A 21,248-nucleotide genomic window follows, 5' to 3' on the forward strand; every position below is an offset into this window, starting at 1 on the left:
GTAAAGTGATATCTCTGTATGACAGACTGAGCTTTGAGAATGACAAAGCCTAGATGATTAGCTTGTTCCAGACACTAACTAGCAACACAATGAGACTGATCTTTAACAAGCACCAGGATTGTGCTTTTGATTGTAATGAACACCTTAGTTTTGGATAACAGAGGTATTGGTGGCAACAGTGACTTTATTTTTTAGTTTAAAGATCCAGATTGTTCTCTTATCCAACCAGAATGCCATCCTACTTTTCAGAAAAATAAGCTGTAGGGTTCTCTATCTGAAGGTTGTAAATTGACCTCAAAAAGCAACTTTAGATCTCTTTGAATGCCTGAATGAGTTCTTGGCTTAGGTCCAGAGCTCCATGCCATGGAGCATGAAAGAAGTGACATTTGCCTTAGTATTGCTCTTGTAAAAGCTCTGTTTTAGAGCGGCATTACATCCTAATGGTGCAGATAACTGAGTTAATTATCCTGTCGAATGGAGTTATTTAATATTTTCTATCCGAATGCTAATCAGTGTCTGCCAAGGGTGATGATTTGGGTTTTGGCTATAAGGATACTGATCTGTTCCCTCTGACCATAATTAGTGATATATAGATTGAACTGCTACTTGAGGGTCCTTCTGGACCTTCGTGGTAAAACCAATCTACTGACAGAGAGAAGATGTTGATTTTGCCTATCTTTGTGGCCCAAAGAATTTGCACTTTGTTCATCTAAAGAGGTTTATCACGTTACTTAAATATGAAGTTAAAAACTGCTCAGACATATGTTATACTAAGCTATAAAGTTTAATGTTGCAATTTAATCTGTTAAAAGGAGTTGTAATCCTCAGAATGTTAATACAACACATACTTTAAAGTACCATTTATAAATGAATGTGTATGCTAAGCCTAAACATAGGCAAGGCTTATAGGCAATAACCTGTCTTTAAGCAATGGGTTAGTAAAGTATCAGGTTTCCACTGGTTCTCAGTAAGGTGAAGCATAGTTACCATATGTTAGTAGCGGAGCAGTCGTTACTAAACAGTTATTGCATTGGTTTGTAGTGGGACAGTTGTTATTAATGCTTGCTTGTTCCTCGCTTATAGTTCATTGAGCAGAAAGCTGACAGGAAGTTTGGAGGAATAGCTAGCAAAGAAGTATTCTCTTATCTTAGGGCTCAGAGAAATACTCTTAAAAAAAAAAAAAACTCTAATAATTGGAACCAAACACTGAGAAGAGAATTAAGATATTTCTGAAAATGAAAGTTCTTTTCCAAGAAGTCTTTTTCAATTTAATGCAATCAATCAGACCTGCCCTGCTGTATGGAATCATAAGTTAAGAATTAAGGAGAATTCCTTAAACGTGATGCAGGTTTGATTCTAAATAATTATCATAAGGCCTGAAGGTGCAAAGAAACAATGTATCTATTCTTCAAGGAAAGTCTGTGCCTCTGTAGTTCTGCAGTCAAAAACTGTGGCTGAATCTGTTCTCCAACCTAAATTTGTTATTCAAATGGTCAAGCCCATTATTTCACTTACTAAAATCTACTAAAATCTATCATTTTATAGATAATTTTGGTAAATAAGTTGCTTATGAAAAATACAACCTAATTTCTCTGAGTTATTTAAAATACTATCTTGTAAGAGGTTGATCTCTTAGGCACTCAGGTTGAAACAGGGATTTTGAAGTGTTCACTTTCCCTTTTGTCTGGATATGGTTAGATTCTTCATGCCTGTGAGCTCCTGATCTGTTTACTTGAAGGACACCTTTCCCAGTAGAGAGATGGAAGATAACGTGAAGGATGGGGGCAGGGAGCCATACAAAATGGTTTATTGCATTAAACTTTTTTCCATTTTAGCAAGCTTTATCACTTTATCTCATAATTTTACATATACGTATAGTAAGCCAGAGGACAGCAATACTAAGGAAAGGGATAAACTTAAGGTGGAAATTATCAGTCTAAGACACCTAAGGCAATATGAGAGATAAGCAGTGAAGCCTAGTTTTTCCATGATTTCACCTCTTGATTTTACATGTAAACTTAATTATACCATATATTTTATTAAATTTATGTATGATTCTGGTTAAGTGTGTTCTTTGATTCAAAGGCTGTTGGTAGAGGAAACTCAAAGTGAAAGAGCAGTTTCTCCAGTCTACATGGTTTTGTGGGTAGGCCGTAAGCCAAAAATATCCACCTTCTACTTGCTCATCAGTTGTGATATTAACTAGCAGGTGCGTGCAGTTTAAACAAAGACTGGATCTGCTTCTCAAACTGGTGCTCACATACAGCTATGTACTAGAAGCCATGGACCACATGGGGCATATTCCTGGAATGTGACCTTACTTAAAGATTTAAGGGATTTAATCTCATTTAAAACAAACACAGATTGAAGGAGACTACAGAATCTACATTGTTAAGATAAATACAAAAGATTTTAGTGTTGCAGGCTGTTTGGAGCTTCCCTCCTTTACATACTGTTCTCTGCCTGCCCTAACCCCTCTCCTGTCATTAGGGTAAGTCACTGGAAAAGTTTTAGAACATCTTAAAAAATGCTGCATGAATGTTAATAGAATGCATATCTTCATTTAGATTTAATAAGTTTATTTTAATGGAAATCAGAGTCAGAAGTTTATAAAATTGACCTCAAACCCTCAGATTGTAGAAGTTCACTTTTGAAAACCCAGATATCGTATAAATTAAATCAAGCCCTAAAGGAAGCTTGGTCAGGATACTGTATTTCAAAAGAGGATTTGAAACCTGACTCCCATGAGAGTCAGAGAAGGTGTATCAGTTTGCATTCTAGTATTTAGAAGATTGTGATTCTGCAGTTTCTGATTTTCCAAGATCCCCTGAGGAAGCTAGGCCTTATTTGTTTACTTAAGCTGAGCTTTTGTGCAGTGGTAATGGCACTTATTTTACTGAGTACTTTACCTGTGGCAGGCATTGTGCATGGTGCTTTACATTCATGGACTTGGTAGCGTCTTGTAAGAAATGCACTGTCCCTTTTTACAAATGAGAAAACCAAGGCTCAGAGAGAATATGTGACTTGCCTGGGATCTTGCACTCAGTGGGCTCCTGAACCAACCTTCAGTCCCAGGTCTTTCTGACTCTAAGGTAGTGTTTTGATAGTCTGCTGCCCCCAGTCTAGCCAGCCAATTTATGTTTTTATCTTCTTAGTGTTTTTCATCAAAGGATCTGTAAAGAGTGACCTAAAGTGTATAAATTTCAGTCTTCTGACCTAAAACATAATATAACCCAAAATGTTAAGAGCTCTCAAATTAAGGTTTCTAATTAATTTAGATATAACTTTGAAAAAAAAAAGTAGAAAAAATTATATGCTGGGAATTCAAATGTAATTTTGGTTTTCAAAAGAAGGTAGGTATGATGACTATTGAATACAACTAATGGTGATATGACATCCTGAGCGAGATCTTTAAAGACAAGAACACAAGTATCTGGGAACCTGTATGGATTCACTAACAAGCCAGATTTGCTTCTTGGATAGGCTCACCAAACTGTTAGGTCTGAGAAATTCAAAAGACAGAGCACTGACCTTGAGCGTGGCACTTTGCAAAACCGTCTCTCAATATCTTACAGACAGCAGAAGATAAATAGAGTTTAGGTTCTAGAATACATTGCTGGATCAATAACTGGTTGTACCCAGTAGGTGACTGATGTCTTGCTGAAGATGTATTTATGATGGTGTTTGACATGGCTCAGTCTTCTACCATGCAATAATTTTCATCAGATGTTTATATAAAAGTCCTGATTGTCCAAAATTTTCATAGGAGGAAAAGAGAATGTATATCAAATGAAGCCAAAGCTAGAATAAGAATATAAAATCATCTTAACAGACTTCAGTAGGCAGAAATGTGGAGGACTATTCTTAGGTTTAAAAACTGAAAAACACAAGTACAAATTGAGAGTGATAGGATTTGAGGGTTTTATTTATTAGATTTTATTATTAGACATTGTTACCTTTAGACATAAGAAGTATAGCTGTGTGAGCCAAAACAAATTAATGATTTGCTTCCTCTTTCCTTATCAGTAATTTTGTGGAATATTAAAGCTTTTACCAATATTTATGTAATACTCATTCAGAGTAATACACATCACAGATAAATTGTTCCCATGTAAAGTACTTTAATCAAATTGTATTAGGTGCATACTACAAATTATGAAATACAATTGAACGAACTCACCAGAGTCTTATATTATGATGCTTTTGCCTAACTCTGGCCTAGTATGTGTCTCTCCCAAGTAATATTCATGACCTTCCTTTTGCAAGAAATTTTTTGAAAAATTTTTTTAACTTAAACAATTATTTAGCTTTAATTTGTTAGATCCTTATACCTTTTTAGAGAGAGCATGTGGAAATTAAAGAAAATATACCTCTTTTTTTCCTTCTGGAATTGTTTTCGCCCACTAAAATGTAGACTCCATGAGTTTGAGGACCTTATGAGTCTTCATTGCCCTGTCCCTAGAACCTAGGACAGTGCCTGACACATAGTAGTTGCTTAATAAATGTTTGTTAAAGGAAATAATGTCTCAGATGATTGTGACTAAGCTCATATGCTGGATATGTGACTCCATATATTAGTTTGCCGTTAGCCCCTGTGATTTCAGCGAATTGTTTGATAGCAAGCAAAAGTGAACAATTACTGGGTAGGCCTAATGAACATGAAAAGAAGCTAACAAAAGCTTGAAGCTGAAACCATACACAAGCCCCTGTGTCCCTATCCTCTGAAGCAAAAGGCTTTTTCTTTAGTCTTCTAGGCGTCCCCTGAGCCTCAAAAGGTTGGCTGAAGAGTTAATGATCAGGAAATATGAAGATGTAGAAACAAAGAATAGCTGTTGGGCCAGGAAACTGGTAACAATTTAGACTATAAATCTGCCACATCGCAGAATCACCAAGCTCCCAGTCCCCTGAAAGATATACATAAAGACCTGGCACACATTCCTATGTTGTTTTTACAGGAAGCAAGCCCACACCAGATGAAAACTGCTGACCACAAGCACATAGACCCTAGACCATTTGAAACCAGAAGGTTGATGACGCTTGAAATTTCACCTTGATGCCAACCAATCCGAGAATGGTGCACGAGCTGATCACACACCCTGCAGCCCCTCCCTCACACTGCCTTTAAAACCCCTCCCCTGAAAGCCATCGAGAATTCCGGTCTTTTGAGCACGCGCTGCTCATTCTTGTTGCTTAGTGCCCTGCAGTAAACGTTGTACTCTCCTTTACCACACACAACATGGTGTCAGTAGATTGGCTTTAGTGTGTGTGGGCAAGCGGACCCAAGTTTGGTTCGGAAACAAAGTGTACCTACCATCTATTGTAGGTTAGCTGTGCTAAATTATCTAGTAATAGAATGTAGGACAGATCCATGTAGTAGTCAAATATTGTAAAATAATAGAAATATTGGCAATAATTACTAATTACATGCCACAATTATATGACCATTAATAAAGATACTTGATGCTTTATCATGTGAGGTGATATAGGAGTCAGGATAACAGAGCCCTAGACCAGGAATCGGAGTAGTCAAGTTTAAATCCTGATTCAACCACTTATTAGTTGTCTGACCTTAAAAAAGTCATAGTAACTGCTGTAAATCTCAGTTTCTCCATTTGTAAAATGGATGTAAGAATAGCAATTATTTCACACGGTTGATATAGGACTAAATGACATATTCCATGTAGAGATTAGCACAGGATATAGAGCTTTGTAAATAATAATAAAAGCAAGCTATTATTGATATATATAAGAGCTGTTTTAACAAGGTACAACATATATTATTATAATCTCCTTTATGCAAAGATGAAATTTCTTCTCAGAGAAATGTGATCATCCCAGACCACAGACAGAAAATTTGGGAACCAGCACTAGAACCCAAGTCACTCCAACTTCAAATCCTATTTGCATTCTAGCTGTGCTACTTTAAAATGTTGTGGGAAGAATTCTAGAATAATGTTGAACTACCAGCAAAAGTATAAACTACCAGCAAAAGTATAAAGAGTCTGAATGGTCTTTCGGGAAGAAAAACAGGCAAATGAATAAAATAAAAGAACACAGAATAGAAAAGTAGAATGTCCTGGGCCTGTCGCATCTGCACAAAGAATATTGAGTATTGTATCTAGTGTTGAATAGAGGGAGGAAATAACTTCATTTTATAAATATTTTTATAATTGTTATTTTAAGAGTCAAAATTATTTATCTATTTACATGTGTTTTGACACTGTTAAAAGACAGGGCTATTCCCTCTTGTGTATAAATTTCTCTGGGCAAGCATATAGGATTGAACAAAATTTAAATATTTCGTGCACTTTATCACGGTGATATTTTTCTCAATTGTGTACTACCATTTATATATGAACCTCCTTTATTTTGTTTCCACAGAATGCTGAAGTTTCTGTTTTTGAAGTAAATATACGCTTTGTCGGTGGACTAATTTCAGCTTACTACCTGTCTGGAGAAGAGGTAAGATGAAAAGTGACATATAAATGGGAATTATGAAGTGTCTTAAAATGATATTCTCCAAGTAAAGTATGCTTTCTGTGGTATCCATTAAATTTTCACGTTTTGACGGGCCTCTAGTCTATACCAAATTTCTTATAATATGTACTAATTAAATGAGCACACTGGGAAAGTCTGACAGAGCATGTTGTCAGGAAATGTTAGGCAATGCCTTTAAAAAAGACTGGCTCCATTATGTTATGTATGGTGTGATTAAAACTACACATTATGTATGCCTATGGACAAAGTAAAGAGGTTTACTATAGTGGCAGGTTTGTGGATTTCTTTCTTTAAAAATTATTTTAATGTTAGTATAATATTAGCTTAATAAAAACTTTTTTGAAATGAAGCTTGGCAAGTAGATATAAAAATTAGAGTATTTAAAAAATTGAGGGGGTGAGTTAGATACTGAGCTTCCCAGTTAGAAGTCCTGTAGGCCAGTAACCCTACATAAAGTGCTTTGCAGCTCCTCCTAGGTTGGGGCTTAATTAATTATTGCTGCTCAGAACAAGGAAGGAATGTTTAATTTAGCTGCCTTTTATCCATAGATTAAGAAAGGATTTTTGTATCATGCTCATGAAGAGCACAGATGCTATTTTCCTGAAAGGTTTTGGACAGCTTTATGAATAACAACCTAAGAGTCCACTAAGAGTCATTAGAATGGACCTCACCTTTAATTTCAACAGTGTTAAAAGCTGACATCAGGAAAAAACAGTCACGTATTTCAATTGCATGTCAATCAGATTTGTGTTAGCCTCAGCAATCTGGCTGGGGGGAAGAGTGGATCTCACCTAGTGTACTAGTTCATGTATTTCTATGCTCCTTCAAACAAATTTAAGCAGAGCAATATATGCTTAATGAGAAAGACTGCTTTACTTTGTTTCTGTCTCTCAGATGCTTTCCTAGTCATAACAAAACAGCCTGTACAATCTTAACATTCTCCTTCTTTTTAGGTTTTATTCTACCATAGAGATTTTCAAAGTATATAGATGGCTTCTATATTCCCCTGTATCTGTCCTGTTTGTGATAAACCCTGTTCTTCATTATCCCTCTTCTTCCCTTTTTCCAGTCGCAGATAACTTCATTTGTTCATTTTGGTGTAGGATGTTCTAAACGCTGAGCCTGGGAATCCATATTTTTAAAAATTCATAGTTAAAATTAATTACTGTTTTTTTACTAAAGAAGTTTTTGCTTTTAGAATATATGTCTTTGAGTATCCAGTGCCTGTGTATTCTCATTGTTTTTGACGTGACATACTTAGGATGACCTTGGATTTAACTTCCTTCATCATTTCTGTGGCTTGAGACAATTTGGAGGAAATAAGGACTTCTTCATTGTATCTGGGCTCAGATGGGGTAATGGAGCATGCAAAGAGAAACAATTATGTATTTCTTCTAAATATGCATCATGCAGATTAGGATAATTTTTTACTCAGTGTCTTAAGTTTATATAGCTGTGTTTGTTTCTATATGTGTGTATGCTTACTAGAGACATATATGTTTATATACTGATATAAATATAATACAGATATAGCTTGCCTACAGATAAAATCATCCGCCTAAGACATTGTAAGGATATTTTTAAATTCTATACTTAGCTAACTTTAGTCAGCAAAGGACTACAAAGAACACCTCCATTGAAAATAATTATTCTTTTAGTATATATGCTTTGTCCTTATCCCTGTGCAAAACATTCATTGTGTTAGTTATATCTATATTTTCTGTATTTTAATTTTATGATAAAAGTTACCGTAGGTATTTCCTTTCTTATATATCAATACTTTTCTTTGTTTCTATAGAATCCATTTTAATTTTAGTTCTTAAAGATTCATCTTCTCAGCATAGTTTTTGCTAACTATTCCCTAAACATTAGACAGTTGGGTTGTTTCCAATATTCCTATATTTTGAATAACGTAGCTATAATCAGCCAATAAATATATTTATCCTCTAAAGTGGGATTGCCAAGTGAGAAGCGATTAGTATAAGACTGTTTTACCATCATCTCCTGTTTCTTCCTCCCAATTATTACCTCATCACTGACGGTTGCCTTTCATTTGACCAATGCACTCAGGAGAATTAGCTGTCAGGAATGTGATCAAGGAAAATTATTTTACCCTAAGTCTGAGCTTGATCTATTTGTCTCCATATCAAAATGAAAAATTGGGCATTCATTTAATAGAAAGAACATCAACATGGCCACATTATGGATTAGTTGGTTTTAGATTGTTGATAAAGTTCTATGCTACACAGTCTTTTATAGATCAAGGTATTACTAAGATAGTCTAGGAAAATTCATCTTCTTAAATTATCTCGTAGAGGGACTACTAAATCACCGTAATTTAACATTCTCATTTCATCGCTGAGGCTCAGGAGTATTCTGAGAACATCTTATAAATCACCATCAGAAGTATATAGGCCCACATTGATGTAAGTTCAAGATTCTTAAATTTATGTTACAAAAACAGAAGAGGAAATACCACTGACTTGTGTTACCTGCTTCAGGAAAATTACAATTAGAAACACTGAACAATAATTGAGAATGTCAATGGACCTCTAAACCTACGAAAAGAACAATAGGAACATGAAATACCTGTTGACATATACTTTGATTACAGGGACATATTCAAAAACTTGAAATGCCCTAGCTCAGTTAAACTATTTTGTAGTATTATTTTTTTTTAAAAAGCCGAGCCACAAGATTTCCAGAGTCTATATAAGAAATGCAGATAACCACGAGAATTACAAACGGATGGGATAAAAATAAGATGAATACCAAATACTAAATGATCAGTAATAAAAATAAATAAAAGAGATAGCATTGCTCTATTATAAGCTCAACGGAAACTAAAGTCCTCATTAGAGACAGTAAATAGCAGCATCTAGAATATCATTACCCAAATTATGTTCTACAGACCACTAGTTTCTTTAGATATGGCAGGATAAATCTGTATCTGTATATATACTAAAAATAAATTTGGAAAAAGTTACATCCTATATTCTTTCTTAGAAATTCACAATTCACAGAAAAAGAAACTAATTTTATTTATCCCTGTATTTCCATACTTACTTAACTATAACCCCCTCTCTTTTTTTTTTTTTTTTTTTTTTAATGTAACATCTGCTAACACTGAGTTACAAACATTGTTTCCCAGAGCAAATTTTGGGAAATATTACTGTAGAGTAAGAGTAACCAAAGCAAAAGTGATATTGAAAATTGGCAAATGTAAAACAAGACATTTCAAGAGAAGATGGTACACGTAGAAAATAGCATGTATGACTATACCACATATTATTATTTGTTTTACAACAGGAATCAGTGGCTGTATTGAGCAGAAAGTAAACTTAGTGGGATATAGTGATGCCACAGACTCATAGAGAAGGCTGAAGAAATTGGAACTAGCACTCTCAAGTTGCCACAGAGGCTCTCTATGGCTCAACAATCTCTCTGGGTCACCCTAGAATTAATAAACATGCACTAATTTTTTCCTACCCTTGTCAAGACACAAAGTTCCAGAAGAAAGAGGTCAATTGGCAGTTTTATTTAATGTGGTCCCTTAAGGATCTTAGGAAATGAAAGAGAGGATATGATAAAAAGTCTTCCACAGGGTTTGAATTCAGTATCCCATGAGGACCAAGTATAGATAATTCCTGAATAGGAAATTGAAGGCCCTATTGGAAGGGTAGGAAGAAAAGATGTTTGGGAGTCAAAAAAAAGACATAATTCCACTATGATGAATAAGGGTGTCAGAGGAAATAGACATGCTGTATGGAAACTGATAATTTAATAAAATACTACTTAGGAAAGCTTTTCCTGATTTGAAAAACTACTTTATTCTGTAAATTGAGAGAGAACATTTAGAACTGACAAGGTATTTGATCCTCGAAGGAAACATTCAAGTAATATGTTTTAAGTATGTGAACTAGAAAAAGTCAACTCATCAAAGCTAAAAAGATTGAAGAATGAGCTTTCAGTGAATAAAGGCAACAAGGGCATCTGATCCAAGACTGGGGAAACACATATAATAGATTTTTACATTAGATCAGTTTACTCTGCCAAGGTAGCCTTCATTCTGAAGGCAGCAAAAGAACGTTTTCCCAAATTAACCAAAAAAATCCACTGCTCCAGACACACCAGTACAAAAGATTGCCGAAGGACTTACTGAAAAAGAGAAGTAGCTAATACCTCTAATTTTAAAAATATCAAGGGGGAAAACATAACGGAAGGGGGTAGGATTGTGGAGTGGGGAGGAGAGAAATAAGATTGAGAATGTGAGTGTAGTGGTAGAAAGATCTGTTTTTCTCTCATAATAGGATTCAGGCATTTGGGGTGCCAGACATCAATTTTGTAGAGTTTAGTGATGATCCTTATATATACTTTAGATATTAATTTACTGTTTAGCATTCATTATTGAAACTTTTATAAAATAAAGGAATATGGTAAACTGAATAGGTAATATTTTCATTTTAAAAGGTTTAACTTAGCAAAATGATATTAGATTACAGTAATTTTGCTTAAATTTGTAATTGTTTCCATGGTTAATGAGTTAAATTGTCTCATGTTGAATATTTTATTAAGATTGGAAGTTTATTTTGTACTTTAAAAGGGATTTAGGAGTACATGGAATCGATTCTGAAATAATGTACACTTTCGTCAAATGAAAATGCTACCTTTTTTTGGCCTGCATTGAATTACAGAAGTCATACCTACTCCTTAATTCAGGTTTTCTATGTGTCTCACTCTGTACAAAGCTCTATCCTGTATTTATAATTGTTTTTAGAAGCACAGAAGTTTTATTAGCCATAAGAACTTTATCTCAGTAATTCATGAAAGCAGTTCTACAGTTTGCCAAGAATTTCAGCTCCAAAACCTATTCACGGCTAAGGTGTAAATGGCAGAAGCTGGTATAGATTTGCATCTGATTGATAAATGTGGTAGACCAAATGAGAGGGCTTGGCACCTAAAGGAGAGGGAAACTCAGAAAATTAACTTGTTTCTTAATGAAATATGTGTATCCCTTTTAGTTTAGCACAGTACTTTGCATATAGTAAGTGGACTACAAATTCATATCAGTGAGAATAGACCTATTATGATGAAGTAACAACCTCAAACTCTCAATGGTTTAAGACAATACGCTCTACACACTCTTTGTGTTTTGCCCATGCTGTGTGCTCTGCCCACAACTCTGCTTCTCATCATCCTCCCTCCAGAGCCCAGACCGGTGCAGCAGCTGCCATCTGAGTCATTTCCATTTGCCAAGGCAGGAGGCAGGGTGTTGAGGTGGCAATGGAAAACCTGGAAAATCACACACTGGCTTTTAAAAATGTCTATCAAAAAGACACCTGTTAACTTGAGCTCTCATCTTATTGGCGAAAGCAAGTCACATGGTCACTGTAACTTAAAGGGTTGTGGGACAGGATGCAATGTTACCACCACATGCCTGGGAGTAAATAGTGTTACTGACTGCCACAGTAGCCACTGATATGGGTTAAACTGTATAGCCTTCCCAGCTGCCAGGAGAAGCAGAAGATAGGAATTTGTGAAAAGAGGGGAATTTTTTCAAGGGTCCCCAAACTGGAATTAGTCTGCACCACAAGGAAAAGACTTCCATCCTGTGGCCCTAGGTTAGTAAGTAGAGAGTCATGCCTTGGGATAGGAAAACATATTCACTGACTTGTCAAGTAAAAGGCTACTCTTCTAGCACTTGTCTACAAAATTCTGTTTCTGCAAGAAACATCTCCTATTCTAGACTTGTCCTCTAACCTTCCAATTTTCAAACAGTAAAGTTGAGAAACCCAGGTAAACTATGCTATAAAAAAGGAATGCCTGTCATCAGTACTGCAGTTGTCTAGTGGGGGAGCTAATCATTGCTCTTTGGCAGCACCGTGCTGTGTTGAGCAGACCTTGTGGACCTGGTGCCTTTCCTCCAACCACTTTCTCTTTGATTTAAGTGTTTGCTCAGGCCAGGAACTTGTTGTTTTGCAAAACCTAATGTAAAAGATGAGGTAATATGTTTATATTTAGATTTATGGTGAATCATTTCATAATTTACAATGTCTGTTAAAACCAATACTTAAATCATTTTTATTGTCTAAATCATATTGGCATAGATTTCTAATACTAAATTTGTGTGTGTATGTATGTGTGTGATTTAAACAAAAGCTGTACTTTTCTAGTAATATTTCTGTATATTTTTTTTCTTTGAAATTATTGCAGTGTCCTTTAGGAAGGTATCATGAGGTACCTATAGCAAGGAATTTAAAATTTAATGGGACTAGTAGAAAATTCCTGAGAATTGTGATAATTTACCATCTGGTAAGTTCATTTATTTAGTGGATCAGCATATGCTTATTGAATACCTGCACTGCAGCACTGACTGCACTTGGTGGTGCAGAAACAATGAACAAGAGAAACAGTCTCCACTGACAAATATTGATTCATTTAGATGTTATAACAACCCTGTAAAGTAGGAGTAGATATTGTTTTTATCCTCATTTTACATAGGGAAAAACAGAGCACTGAGTGTTAAGTAACTTACCCAAGGGCATACAAAGCAGCAGAGCTGGCCTTCACAGTTGGACAGTCTAGCTACACGACAGCAAGTAGCAACCAGACATTAGGGATCTCAAACATAGAAGATAGAAGTAGGCTATAGGCTTGAACTTGTGAGTCATCGACAGCTAAATGATAATAGAAGGGATAGAAGGGAATGGGGCTGCTGAGAATGCATATAGATTGAAAAAAGGGAGCCTTAACATTTAGGCTTTGGTGAGAGGAAGGAGCTAGAAAAGGAGAGTAAGAAGTGGTAATCCCAGAAGTAAGAGGAAAACCAATAAATGTGATTATCACAGAAGCAAAGGGAAAATAGTATTTTGAAAAATGAGGAAGTATTCAGTTGTGTCAAAGGTTGCTGCTAGGGCAAGATGTTTAAGGACTGAAAATATCTTTGGACGTAGCAATATGGAGGTCACAGATGACTTTACTGAAAGTACTTTTAATAGAATAATAGCATATAATCCAAATTGTTTTTGATTGAAGAGGAGAAGGTCTTTTAGAAGGTAGGGGAGGGTAGGATTCAGAGGACAGATAGCCTTAGGGAGTGGTCCCTCCTCCACTGCAGTATGAGAGAGTAGAGGAGAAAATGGGCACACATGTCAGTGACTTGGTAGATTTAGTGGCAAAGATATGAGATGTTTGCTATGCGATGGCCCCTGTTAACTGTATGAAGAAGCATCAGACAAGGACATCTGCTGAGGTTCACGGGGAGAGAATAGACATTTCAGATGAGTGTGTATAATTTGAAATTGTCATTCTAGAGAGGGTTGTGACTAGAGGTACATGGTAGAATTTCTGGACAGTATCTACATGGGTGACCATGAATTCATGGTGGCATTCAGGTGTATGATATTTCTTTATCCAGTAGTGCTCAGCAGTTCAGATACAAGCATGGAGAAGGTAGTTGGTTTGTTTTCCTTGAGTTTTGCTAGACAGATGAGACAGAGACACCAAAAGCATGGATTTTATGGTATTGGCAAAAAATTTCATTAAAATTATAGACCATAAAGTCCAAGAATGAGTATAAGACAGTATGAAAAAAAACAGGTGAGCAATGGTTAGAGAGAAAATGGACTGGTTAAATTGCCTGATGTTTAGTTGAAGTAGGATAGTAGAAGTAGCAGTAATTTAGCAGATGACTAGAAGCTCTGGAAGTTAAGGCTATATAGTGGAATGTATGAATAAGAGATTTAAAAAATAGGGAAGTCTTGAATGATGTCATAATCCAGGATAACATCACAAGACTGAGTGATTAAGGAGGGATTTTGCCAGAAGCTATCTGCATAGCTTACTGTGCAATATATTTTAATTGAAAAAAAAAAAAAAATTGGTCTTAAAAAAAAAAAACTTTCAAGCATCAGTGAACTTATTTTTCAATTTGCTAAGATATAAACACTTTACATAATATTCATAAATCCATATGAAAATATATACGGAACAAAGGTTGCTGCTTAAACAAAAAAGAGAAAAATATTCATGCAGTATGAAATTTAAATATATGATTGTTGGACAAACATTCATGACTCTAGAGCCTTAAGAAGTCAGTACGGATGATTAGAGTTGGCAGTAGAAATGTAAACAAAATGCATATTAACTAATTAGATTAAATGCAACTATGTACCTATGCAGAGCTGTTTCTTTTAAGCTATAACTAGATGAAATTGTATCTACAATAAATTTAGTAAATTTGATGGTAGTAATGTGAATTTGTTTTGAATTCCCTTTAGTCCATTCAAGCTGCTGTATGCTATAGTAGAATACCATAGACTGGGTGGTTTATAAACAATGAACATTTATTTCTCATAGTTATGGAGGCTGGGAAATCCAAGATTAAGGTGCCAGAAGATTTGGTGTCTCGTGAGGGCCAGTTTCTTGTTTCATAGATGTCCATCTTTTCTATATGTCCTCACATGGCAGAAGGGGTGAGAGAGCTCTCTAGGGTATCTTTTATAAAGGCACTAATTTCATTCATGGGAGCTCCACCCTCATGACCTAAACACCTCAGAAAGCCTCCACCTCCAAATTATCACATTGGGGATTAGCATTTCACATATGAATTTTGGGAGGGCAGAAACATTCAGTCTATAGTAGGTGCCTTCTAAAGTATGTCTTCTAAAGATTTCATTTACAAAGCTTTCTTGTGTTACCATTTTATGATGTAGATTTATAGTTTATGTATTTCTTTAAAGTTTTTTTCTTTAAAATGTTTTAGAAGATAATTCATTGACAAATCTTAGGGTTAACTATTCTAGAAACTTAAGCCATTTCTGATACATTATGAAGTGTTTCTCCAAGAGAGATCTGCTGATATATCTGGATATACAACCATTAGTTTTGCATTTGGAAGTTCATCTTATAATTTAGCTGGAAATTCTTTTACATTGATAATAAAGTGGACCTAAGCCTTGAGGGTAATGTTTGTTTTTAACTTAATAATTGATCTTTATTTTAATTTGACGTAGCCCATTCCTCTGAAGCAGTACAAATACTGAGTAATTCCAGGGTCCTGCAAAATGAGGAAACCCAAGAGGTTTAATGATATGGGCATAGAACACAAGAATTTTTTCACAGCTCTTTATTATAAACACTTTTGTTTTTCATTCATGCCATTAGATAGAAGGTTAGGGTTAGACCAGATAAGCAAAAGAGATTGTCACATTTGTCTTATAAGTCCCATTTGGTTGATGCATCTATTTGTTTAATCTTATTTTAACAGATATTTTTAAGTTCTTCATATAATAATCGCCACAATTGCTCTAATTTATAAATTGCTGCTAACTTCTGTGTTTCAATTCTTATAGCTAACTTGGTATTAAAATTATTAAATAGTGGCTTCTTACTTTAGTCTTCTGTCATGCACTTCCTCTAGTCAGGTAGAAAGTAGACTTATTATTCAATTTAGATTTAACTATTAATTCAAATAACAACCGTAGCATGTGTGTTGAGTTTTGTTTTTTTTTTAATATCTTTATTGGAGTATAATTGCTTTACAATGTTGTGTTAGTTTCTGCTGTACAACAAACAAAGTAAATCAGCTATATGTATACATATATCCCCATATCTCCTCCCTCTTAAGCCTCCCTCCCACCCTCCCTATCCCACCCCTCTAGGTCATCACAAAGCATCGAGCTGATCTCCCTGTGCTATGTATGCGGCTGCTTCCCACTAGCCATCCATTTTACATTTCGTAGTGTATATATGTCAATGCTACTCTTTCATTTCGTCCCAGCTTCCCCTTCCCCCACTGTGTCCTCAAGTCTGTTCTCTACGTCTGCGTCTTTATTCCTGCCCTGCCACTAGGTTCATCAGTACCATTCTTTTAGATTCCATATATATGCGTTAGCATACGGTATTTGTTTTCCTCTTTCTGACTTCACTCTGTATGACAGTGTGTTGAGTTTCTGCTGTCTAATCTTTATGACTATATAATGCTTTATGACTAGACTTAGAATAATATTAACCCGGAGTTTAACTCTGACGACTTAGGTATAGTGGACCTTAAAGCTCTATCATCTTGTCAGGCTTGCAGTTGTTAACCTGTTTAATTGCTTACGATTCACACCTTTATTCAGCAAATATTATGTGCCAGCTATGATAATTTTGAGCATCTGTTATGTGCCAGGCTGTGTTCTTGTCTCTGGAGGATTCAGTGATGAAAAAACTATACAAAGTCTCTGTTCTCATGAAATGTACATGCTAGTGAGATAAAATATTAAAGAAGTTCACAGTATAATTTCAGATAGCAGTAAGTGCTGTGAAGAAAATACAATGCAATCATGTGATAAAGAGTGACAGAGAGAGGGGTAGGAAGAGGGGTAGGAACTCACTACTTTAGGGTGAATTTAGGGAGCTCAGATTGGAATGACACCATTGAAGATTTGGAGAAAATAACATTCTAAACAGAGGAACCCAAGAGTTCTGAGTTTATGGTAGATTTCTTTCTTTTCTTTGGGACAAAGAAGAGGAGGAGGAATGTGATGGTGATGATAATGGTGATAGTAAGACCATTTTTTGAGGGTTTATTGTGTGCCAGGTGTACAGTATTAATACTGGAGAGATTTCATAATTTCCATGTTGTAGTTACACTGAAGCTCGGACTGGCTGATTCCTGAGTCATGTAGGAATTGGTAGAACTGGAATTAGACCCTGCTCTGTCTGCGCCATAACCCTGTCCACATATTATTCCCAAAGCCAACAGGGTTAGTACCACAATCTTTCTTATTTACTTGCTCATCAGTTCAACATCTAACCCTCATGTAATGAGCTAGCTGCAATCTTCTATAACCCATGAAATCTTTCACTTCCTAAGCAACAAAGAATAACTGATATTTGAAAACTAAACTATGATATGTTAACACTTATGAGTTTATAACAGATTTTTATTCCAGTTGTATTTGAAATTATTTATTCATCACATTCATGTCTTTTTCCAAAACAAAGTTTTCCTTGAATTTTTCCAAATTGTTCTTTGAGTTGCAAGCATTCTCATTTTCCTTCTCTGTGTTTTTATTCTTCATTCCCTCACCCTCTTCATCAGAATAAAATGCATATTGAGGACAGTAGTAATTGATAGCACTGAATGATGTAGATGTATGCAATTTAGAAAAAAGAATAGTATTTTCAAGTTTTGAATCATATTTTCTGATAAAGAAATATGAAGGAAAAAGGTAGTACATTGTCATTTCAAATGAAATTAAAGTAGTTTGGTTTTATTAATAGACATAAATTGTGAAGGTTTACCAATACAATTGGAATGCTTTTATGTAATTAGAGAATTCCAAAAAGAACTTAGAAAAGCTCATAAATCTACCATATGTTGACAGCACTTTAATAAATTTCTCTGACTGTGAATAAAAATTTGGAATCCAGTTGCTTACTTGCTTTTTATATTTTATTCACTTAGACAAAGAGAAGGAAAGCTCATATTTATTGTCATATATCATAATAGTAACTGTAAAAAAATGATTAAAATATCTACTTCTCATAGTCATTAAAAATTTGCAGTCAACCATTTTCTAGTATGTTTTCCTTCCATTATGTTAACTGTTGTCAAAAGACAAGACTCAAAACCAGGGCCTTGGGTTAAACTAAGATTAGATCCAGTGACCTGGCATTCCTCCAGAAGTTTTTCCATTGTGGAATTTCAAGATGCTACCTAAATAATGGGGTTTAGTTAGTACTCAGATAAATGGGTAGTTGCAACACTTTCAAGGATTACCAGTCTCATGTCACCACTGCCTGGAGTGCACTTCCCACTAGTTTTACTTATCCATTCAATGTATTCCCCCCATCCCCGTGTCCAGACAGATGCAGAATAATCACTGACTCTCCTTATAAATACTCAAAGTTAAATACCAACACTTTGACTTCTTTCTCTCCCTCTTCCCTGTCAAATTAGCAAAGACTAAAAACCATGTTAATACCCAGTTTGGTGAGAGTAGGGCAAAAATTTGCGCAGACATTGCTGAAGGGAATGTAATTCGATACAGTTGCTTCGAAAAGCTATTAAGTACTATATATATAAAAGAAGATCCTTAATAAAGGTATTCATTTAGTTCCAGTTATTCAACACTGGGGAATCTAGCCAAAGGAAATAATCCAAAATGTAATCATATTATGCCTAAAGCAATTAATGAATATATTTTATATACTCAGTAAATAGGAAGAGACATCTCAAATATCCAACAGTAAAAGAATAGTGGAGCAGATCATGGAATGCCCACATAATGGCATGTTGTACAACCATTAAAATTTATGCTTGTTTATTTACTGACATGGGCAAATATTGATAAGTAAAGCAAGATATAAAATTTAATATGTATATGATTATTTTTGACCTCCTTCACCCATTTCTCCCACCCTTGACCCCCCCCCCCCTCCATTTCTGGCAACTACCATTCTGTTCTCTGTATCTACGAACTTAGTATTTTTGTTTGTTTCTTTGTTTTCAGCTACAGAAAACAGAATAACTACATAGGAAATTATTCTTAAATGTAAGCAATATTTGCTTATAATTGGTATATGATCTTTCCCCTGTCTTTTTATTTCTCTATACTTAGGTTTTTCACAGTGAACTAGTGCTAATCTTATGATCAGAAAAATATTAAAGGAAAAATTGCAAAAAACTTGAAAATAATCCTTACCAAACTTTTGCCCCTAGGCTTCCTCAGGATTTAGTTGTTCTAGACTTTTTTAAGGTTTGAATTTTTTTAACTTTTCTTACAAGAATCCAGCTTGTGAAGTCTTGAAAGTCAACTTTCTCCCTTTCTCTACTTTATCTGTTTCATAAAGAAAATGGCTTTACTCAGTGATAATTGAATTTCCTTCTTTATAGTCAATTTATAGATTTCCATTTCAGATGGTGGGTTTGTTTACAACAACATCTATTAGATGTTAATATCATCCTCAGTTCACATGGAAATGGAGGTGACACAAAGCTTAAGTAAACAGATTGGTCATAAATCCTTGCAGTCTCAGATCTAGCTACTTAGTCTTTGTATTTTCAAGAGCAGTTTAAAAAGACAAAAGCTAATTATAGTAACAAGATTTTTTTGTTACACACACACACCTATCTAAAGTGTGATACAAAACAGTATGTAGAGTATTTCATACCCTGAAAAAAAATATGTTCATTGGAAATCTCTTTGCATTTTCCATCCTCAACCATTTAAAAGCCGAAAGAGTGGAATTATTTGTGATTATTTTTATAGACTCAATAATAAAGATTATGTCCATTACTAACATAGAAGGAAATCTGGGACTACTGAGGCATTTGGCACAATCTGTGACTTTGTCTTTCTCTACAGGATCTAATTGAAAGAAGGTATTAGGAAAGACATAGCAGAGAGCCTTTTTCCTGTTGTTACAGCAGTAAATATCCCTTAAGAAACTTCAAAAGCATGCATGCTTGCTTGAAGAAGAAGAGAGTAAGAGAAAAGCTGTTCAGTAATGAGCCAGGGAAAAAAGAAAACCTTGTCTGAGATATAAAGGAGGTAACTATAAAGAGGGGAACGTATAGTCTACCAGACACTCGTGAGGCTTCTCAAAGTCTAGAGTCGCTTTATGATGGAAACCCAAGGTAATTAGAAACTGTATTTTTTAAAATTTGTAATATTTTCCTTTATATTTTAAAATCTAAAGCAAATATGGCTATATGGCTACATGATATGAATTGCTAGAGCTTGCTTATGGGTACACAGACATTGGAAATTTCTATATTTTGAAATACTTTATTTTTAAAAACTGTTTGGGGGAACCCATAGATGTGATGAAAAGCCAAGTGTCTTCTTTCACTGCACTCTCTTCTCACCCTAAAGCTCTGCCTCTCCTTCCATTTATGAGGATTAGCTACTTACCTGTGATCCTGTAATTGGAGTAGATGTCTGTGTAATAATCTGAGGCTCTCACTACTTAAAATTGTATTTCTAAGGAAAGTTGCCATATTTTGGACCTATAGGTAAACCACCTGAAACAGATGTCTACTTGAAATATTCATCATATTGGAGACATCTACCTAGTGAACTTAAGTAGCTCTTATGGAGTAGAAGGAACATTGCTCTTAGAATCTAGAATCCTGGCTTCTCAGACCCTGTTTAGTGGTTGACTCACTGCATTACCTTGTGCGAGCCATTTTATCACTTTTCAGATTTTTTTCATTAAAGTAATGGAATATGAAATAAATGTCTTTTAAGCATCTGCTAAATTCAGTGTTCTAGAGCTATGATACACTGATTTTCAAGTTCACAGAATGTTATAAATTGGAAGAGCAGTGTGTGGGAGAAGTTTCCTCCTCATAACTCAAAACTTCTTAGCTTACTTTTGGGTGTAAACACAGTGACTCCTTCTGATGAAATGTAGATTGGTGCTTCATGCTATATGATGTTTAGGTAGCCCAGATACGTAAATACCTGGAGTGAAAATGTAGTAAGAAAGTTGGGCATCTTTATGCTCTGGAAAAACCTTGTGTCCTATGGAAGAGAAATTGGCTGGTTGATAGTGGAAGGGAGATGCTAAAAATTAGAGAAGCACTGCAAAGAAAACAATAAACTGCTATAGACACAGAAACAATTAGGAACATGCACTGATTCTTTACTTATGAATACCTACAGTCTTAACTCCTTCCTTACCCAAAATGTGAACGCAGATTGCTTCCATTATAATCAGATCTCCCATTTTTTATTGACAAACTCAACAAGAAT

At 35.1% G+C, this 21,248-nt stretch overlaps 1 protein-coding gene across 1 annotated transcript in view; it reads left to right on the forward strand.

Moving 5' to 3' along the window:
- Positions 1-21,248, forward strand: part of MAN1A1 (mannosidase alpha class 1A member 1) — a 165,217-nt gene that overhangs the window by 52,487 nt on the left and 91,482 nt on the right. Inside the window, exon 5 of the mRNA XM_059941319.1 lies at positions 6,382-6,462. Within this exon, the coding sequence (XP_059797302.1) occupies positions 6,382-6,462 (81 nt within the window). The remainder of the gene's footprint in view (positions 1-6,381; positions 6,463-21,248) is intronic.

This window comes from Balaenoptera ricei, chromosome 12 (genome assembly GCF_028023285.1).
Source record: "Balaenoptera ricei isolate mBalRic1 chromosome 12, mBalRic1.hap2, whole genome shotgun sequence".
Taxonomy (NCBI): Eukaryota; Metazoa; Chordata; class Mammalia; order Artiodactyla; family Balaenopteridae; genus Balaenoptera; species Balaenoptera ricei.